Source organism: Argiope bruennichi, chromosome 2 (genome assembly GCF_947563725.1).
Source record: "Argiope bruennichi chromosome 2, qqArgBrue1.1, whole genome shotgun sequence".
Lineage (NCBI taxonomy): Eukaryota > Metazoa > Arthropoda > Arachnida > Araneae > Araneidae > Argiope > Argiope bruennichi.
The window spans coordinates 23,585,554-23,592,924 of record NC_079152.1 but is presented as its reverse complement, the minus strand read 5'-3'; the positions used below and the strand labels follow the sequence as shown (position 1 = coordinate 23,592,924).

The following is a 7,371-nucleotide window of genomic DNA, read 5'->3' as shown; positions in this document are numbered from 1 at the left end:
TCTATAAAAGAAATGCAATTTTTAGAAAATTTAAAGATGTAAAATAGCATTAAGACATGTATTATACAAATATAAAAATCAATGTAACTTCCCAATGGAAACGCTTAGAAAAACAAAATTCAAATAGTTTTATAAAGGAGATTGCTCAAAAAGTAAGAATACTGAATAAAAAAAATTGTTATTTTTGCAAAAAAATCGTGTTTATAACATATTCATAAATTTAAATTCATTCTTTAGAAAGAATAACGTTCAAATAAGAATTCAGGGTAAAGAGATACACCGCTTTTCATTGTTTCCATTTTCATAGAAACTTCCCTTTTCAAATTCACTGCAAAGAATGCACTATTTATCCAAAACATTTAAAGTAAATATTCTGTAACAAGATGTCATGTCAATCTGAAAGGGAAAAATGTTTTATACGTTACATTTGCTTACGAATAATAGCTCTTTAGAATTCATTTTGACCGTTGATTTCAATGTCAGTGATTGTGGAGGGATTTTCTTTGTTATTAAAAAAGTTTGTAGACTTCTCTGATGGGTAGGTTATGTATCCAGAAAGCCATCTAATGCCATTTTAAGAAGATAAAATGCATTTCTGTTTTTGAGAGTCGCTCTTTATCTTGTTTGCTACTGTCCATTCTGTTTACAGATGTAAACAAATCATTTCCACTTCCATTCGAAGTTTCTATTATATAAAATAAAATTTCTTTTGAAATTCCGAAACAAAATATTTTTAAAAATATAAAACGAGTTTGAAAGTAATGCGCTGATATGCTTAAATAATTGAATTCTATACAAAAATCGAAATAACTATATTGTATTTTTAAAGAATTCATTTTCCAGGGGCAGTCTGGTTATGGTAAGGATTTAATACAAGTCTATTGAGCGAAAAATCTACGAGCGCGTTCCAAAATATGGTGTAAGTGCATGGATCTCCTTTTGATTTACTTTATTTCATTTTAACTGTATATGATTTTTCTGTTAAATGAAGATCATTGAAATTTAGTTTTTTTTGATAATTATATAATTATAAATTTCTGAAACACCATATCATCTTTTTTAAAAAAACCCTTCTAAAATTCTATCAGATTTACATAAATAATTTCTTCAATTCTATGAATGCAATTGAAAATATGTGAAAGTTTGAAAACATTCCAGATCAAATGAAAATTGGAATTTGGATTAGATGAGTTTCTCATTATTAAATTATATCTGGCATTTGCAAAAGATTATTAAAAAGATCGAGAATAGGTCATCAATATAAATATGGCACTTCTTAAAAAGAAGAAAACTGAAATGTCCTGTAAAATCGCACTTTCCTATCCATATAAATATATTTTTTAAAATTATTTATGGCATTTAGCAACTTTTGATATTTATTATTGCATCATGAGAAATGGAATGAAAATGATGATTCAAAGTTGTAAAATTACATTCGAGAATCAAGTTTGATCTATTCGTAGAAATTTTCCAATTATATTATGAAAAATTCAACATCAGGGCACATCTGTATCTTACAAGGAAATTGTTGTTCACAATAATTTTTAATTGAAAAATAAAAAAATATTCTGAAAAAAGTAAGCTGCTTTAAAAAGTTAACGAAGTTCCCAAATAATAAGTTTGAATACTTATTAACTGAAAAATGATAACATCTTTTGATAATATATAAATTATCCAATTCCTTCTAGACTTTTCGTTTTTCCAAGATATTGCACTTACGTGGCATATTTTGATGATAAAGTTGAAAAATCGCTATCCCAAAGATCATTTCCCTTGAAGTAAACTAAAAATACGATACCAGTTGGCAAGAACATTCTGGTATATGCCGTTGTTGTAACAAAAGTAAATTTATTGAGAAAAGTAATAATGAAAAGCGAAGTTATGAACAGTGAAAAGTAAAGTAGAGTGAATGAAGATTTTAAAAACTGTTTTTTGATTGGAAGAAGATTTGCAAACGTACTATTTGAAAAAGCTTTCAGGTGTTCAACAAAGTTTCCAGTATTAGTTCAAGGGAGAAAAAGATAAAGAGGTAAATGAGTTGAAAGAATGAAACCATACCAAAGACAGAAACTACTGCCATTGCTAATTTATATCTGGTTAGGAATTTAGAAGTTTAAAAATATAAATCGAGAGTAAGAAGGCGATCTTATATCTCTTTCTACATTCCATCAGGGAAACAAGTTAACCAAAGGAAATGCCGATAACTTGAGATATTTACTTACGTCTCAATTCTGCGTAAACAAGGCAAAACCTCTGAAAATGAAATGATCCCAGAAGATGATATTCTCAACAAGAATTTCTAAGAATGCAGAAATTGCTTAGAAGAGAACTGGGGTTTTAGTAATCATTTTTAAGTTTAAAAAATATTTTTAAATTCTCAATTTTAATATATTTTTAAAAATAAACGGCTCAGCTTCACCAGTACTGATCTTTTTGCCATTAAAAGATAAAAAGGATAATCAATCATAAAAACAAATTTTATGTTTTTTTTTCTTTGAAATTTCATGTATTTAATGTTTTATATCAAAACTACAGCATTTCTATTAAGTATTTTATTATAACTACCGAAAAAAGATTTACCACGATTTCTTTTACTACCACAGATCAGAACTTTTGATTATAAAAGCAAAGCAAAGAAAAAAATTTAGGAAGTTATTAAGCTTTTGTGTTTCTTGAAAAATTTTGCAAAAGGACATGCTCACTATTCATAAGAAACTTTTCAAATGTAAAAAGGTGACCATGAAAAAATTCTGTATTTTATGTTTAAACCTAACAGAACATAGATGTTTATGTTTAATTAATAAGAAAAATTGTTTATTTAAGTAATTTTTTTTTTGTCTTTTTTTATAGAACCAGGAATTTTTCAGTTACCTCGGTGGTTACAGTGGCGTTTGGCTTGACTTTTCTCTTCTCGATGCACGATTTCTTGGAAATTATAGTTGCAACCATCAAATACGCCCTTACCAATACCAGAGAGCAAACTCCCATCGTAATGCTTCAAAGCAACCGTTTTACACCCGAAATTCAAAGAAGATTTTTGAAGACATCATCGTGAGAAACTCGGTTTGAAGCTGAAAACCCGAAAGCACTGAAATAGATATTAAAGCTTTTTTTTGTGTGCGTGTGTGTAGCTGGACTATTTTGAAGAAAGATTCTGCCCAGAAATTTATGGCTACATGCAAATTAATCCCTTTTTACTGATTTATGCTCAATTAATTTATATTGGAAACGAGTCTGACCATACCAAATTGAGTATCTAATGATACCGAATTGATGGTTACTAAAAGATAAACTTCTCTATATATATTTATAAATATATTTGTGATTTAAAATTCGAAATTTCTGAAGAAATGCACATATATGGTTTACAAGATCAAGTGCTTTAGCTGTTATTAAGTTTGGCTTTTTCAAAATGTGAGAACTTATTCAACTTTTTATGTAGCCTGAGATTTAATTAAACTGCTTTTTTCACATACTTAAAAAAAGAGAAAAACTATTACGCTAAGTAAAAACATAGGAAATTATTTCTTAGGCTTTTCTATGTATTTTGGTATGGTTAAAATTTCTATCCTTCCCATGATTTCATTTTATCTCTTCTACTGAATCTACTGAAGATAATCTGCTGAATGATTATCTTGGAAACAAGGATGTGGAATTGAGAGACAACCGATAAGCAAATTTGTAATGCAAGATCTGTAATGCTCCAGTTTATTAACCAGTATACGAAATTGTGAATGTCCTAACAAGAGAGTTATGCAGACTCATGAATCCACGTCGTTTTGGTCCCTAGTATATAAAATTTATCAAAATTTTTCTATTTTATATGAAAATTATCAATATGTAAACTACCAAATTTGCATCATTCTAGAAATCAATGAGAAATAAGAAACTCTTTTAACCAATATGCAGAGAGGAGTAGACCTACGCTAATCCGGTAATCAAAAAGCTAGGAAACATTGAAATGCTTCACTACAAAATCATTATTTTTCATCTTCAAAATGTCCATGACTATATATATGTAATGATATTTTAATTCTAATTTCAATTTAATTAATTTCCAAGATTTTATCTTAATTTAGCCCATAGTAAGTTCATTCTAAAATATTCTCTTATTTCATGATCCAATTCCACTTTCGGTTTAATTAATCCCTTTGTAAAACTAATGCGCCATCAGTACTACGTATTAAATGAAAGTGATACTTTTACCCTTCAAAAGGTGTCAAAGTGTATTGAATTGGCGCCTGGCCAGAAATCCAATGTTATATAAGGCTAGTGATCATCTGTTTGCCACTTTTTTCCCTTTTCTTACTTCTGTGTGTGTCGCGCTGCGTTTTCTTGTATATAATCATGCCTGCCACTCGGAATAGAATAAAACGTAATTAAAAATACCAAGTCTCTTCACTGTTTCGAACCTGCATTCTACTTCAATCAAAATATGTTACATATCATTTAGTAGACAAGAATTAAAAATCTATTATATATATGTATAAGATATCCTTATTATATAATCTCTATCGTTATTTTTATGCATTTTGCAGTACAGAATTTGGTACAAAAGTTTCAATCATGGTCTTACTTAAAACTGTTTAATCCATACATTCATTTTTCATGTTATTCGTAAATAATGTTTTGAAAAAAAATAAGCACGTCAATTCTCTGAACGTATTTACTATGATCACAGTTAACATATTGTTAACACTCTCATAATATGCCTTTCTTTGAATGGCATTTCGACAAATGAGTCTAACATTTACAAAAACACCCGAAACCACATTCCTTTGCAAATTAAGTGCATATTCTTCTTCTTCGTTAATGTATGAATGAATCAATAACAGGTCTGAGTTCCGCTGACGCGTCGCGTGCGTATCACTTTGAAATACTATTTTCCATTAACTCTACGTTTTCTACTCGCAACATCTCCTTCACTAGTAAAATAATGCCGAACTTGCATTAAGAATTTTTATTGAATAGTAATAAACATTTTAACTTAAGGCTTGTTCTCTTTAATTATCTGGAATTTAAGCCTTTATGGGCGTTGCAATTTCTGTTAGTCATTCAATGTTTTGCGAAACAGTGTATCCGCCATTTGTGCAGAAACGTTTGTTCGTACGCGATGTATAATTGAGCAGTCTTTTCAAATTCAACGTAAGTATAGATTTAATTATTTTTTCTTTTTAAGTTAATGTTATTTGCTGAAGACTTGATTCATGTAATTTCAATTTTTGATTATTTCTGGATGATAATACGTTCACTATCTGATATTAGAAAACAAGGGATGACAGAGATAGAAAGATGGTTTAACGTTTACACATAGAAATTAACCTTAGTTTCTCATAATGCTTTGATTTCATCCTGAATGATTCTCATTTGGTAATTTTTCTTCTCTTTCTTTTGTTATGTCATAAGTTTTCTTACAATCTCCTCTTTGGGTCCAAATATTCTAAATGTTTCCAAACGCTTATGAAAGATAAACTAATCTAAGATACAAATATTTCAAAAGATAAGCAAACTATTAATTTTAGAGAGAAATGGCAATTAATTTCATTAGATTTCTTATCTTGTGCCATTTGCATTCTCTATAATATTTTCAGCATTTATTAAAATAAAATCAATAATAATATTTTAATGTTGCATACGTCCTGGCTTAGGTATAGAGCACCTTCCCCGTATCTGGGCGTCTCGGTTTCGAGTCCTGGTTCGGGCACGGTTGTTCATTCTGTGTTCGATCTATGAGATGTGTGAAAGAGCTCGCCTGTAAAAAGGGGTTGTGCAAGAGTATGTGTGTGTGTGTGTGCCATCTTCACATGAGCTAGAAATCAGGCTTCTCCGTCGTGTACTCAGGGGTCCTTACCCTCAGAAGCTACTGCACCCCTTTCCGTTGTAACGCGCACAAGACATCATTATCTATGTCATCAATGCTGCATGTGGGATAAAAAATTTTCTTACTTTCATCCTGTTTCGGCGTCAAATGTAAATTTTTTAAAGCAATCACTGTCAAATAATGAGTCTGAGTTTTCATTTTAGCATATTTTCTATTTTGACTAGGTTACTGTGGATCACGCCGTTCTTATATTGCTAGGGTTCTTATCTCTTTTTCAGATTCTTAATACGACACTTCGGTTATCCCTAGTAATTTACAAATATGTGTCGGTGTCTGTACAGTTTTCTTTCTTCCAACAAAAATGTCAATACCTATCATGTAGCAGATAGCTTCTCAACAGCATGTATCAAGTTTCACGTACAAAACTTTTATTCAATTATTAATGGATAAATTATTTAAGATGGATTAAATATGAAATTAGAACTTATTGTAACCATTTGTTGTCTTTTTTTTAAAAATATCGGAAGAATAGGCTTCAAAATTTTCATATTTCAATGTCATGAATTTGAGTTCCATTAGATTCTGAGAATGACGTACATTTTCAGCCACCAAAAAGCTATTATAAAACTTAACACAGTTAATATAAAATATTATTTCATGGTCATTCATTTGATATTACATACCAGTGTATTTTAAGATGTTCATAAAATGCATTGACATCAAGTGTTTCTATTCTATGTTGCAGGTGAAATGCTTTTAAGCCATGCAAATGAGAACATCAATTGAGCTTTATTCTTTTCGATGATAATGAAGCACTGTATCTGCAAAACATATCCACTGGACTACGATCCCAGAAAGACTCTGGAAATCCGCATTACAGAACGTGAATGCGATGTTCCTAATTGTCCCAACAATTACAAACATCAGCAGCAATTCGACGATCCGGACTGGTCCCTATACGCGACACCTCATACAAATAGAAGCACTCCTCGATCGAAACATTTTGATCAGTCCGTCTTTAGTTACATTGTGAAAGCTCTCTCGGATTCCTCTATCAGTGGCGTAAACAAAGTATTTGCATCAAAGACTTCAGTGCAGAGGATCCTTTGGTTTATTGTGTTAACAGGTTGCTTATCAGGTTTTGCTTACCAGACATACAAGTTCTCTGTGCTGTACAGAAAGAAGCCTTCAGTTGTCCAGATAGAAGTTGAAAATGATGGCCTGGCTGAATTTCCAGCTATCACTCTATGTAACACTAACAGGTTGGTTCTTAGTTTTAATTTCGTATCCAGGATTTAATGAAAGCTAATATAATGACCATTATGTTAGTTCCTTTATTTAGTGTGTTTTTTTTAAATTTCGTTAAGCAAGAAATAGCTTATTTCAAAGAGACGATTATGTACAATGTTGTGTTTTTAATTTAATGAATTCAATAAATTCTGTTAAAGTTCAGACGGATTTTTTCATAAAAACATATTTACAAATTAGTGGGAAGATCCACTGATCTCCCCAGATTATCCTCGCGTTCTCCATACATTGTGGCTATCTTC

At 30.3% G+C, this 7,371-nt stretch overlaps 1 protein-coding gene across 1 annotated transcript in view; it reads left to right on the top strand.

The window, feature by feature from the left end:
• The first annotated feature begins 6,628 nt into the window (after positions 1–6,628).
• Positions 6,629–7,371, top strand: part of LOC129962128 (acid-sensing ion channel 4-A-like) — a 36,852-nt gene continuing 36,109 nt past the window's right edge. Inside the window, exon 1 of the mRNA XM_056075867.1 lies at positions 6,629–7,083. Coding sequence (XP_055931842.1) covers positions 6,629–7,083 — 455 coding nt within the window. The remainder of the gene's footprint in view (positions 7,084–7,371) is intronic.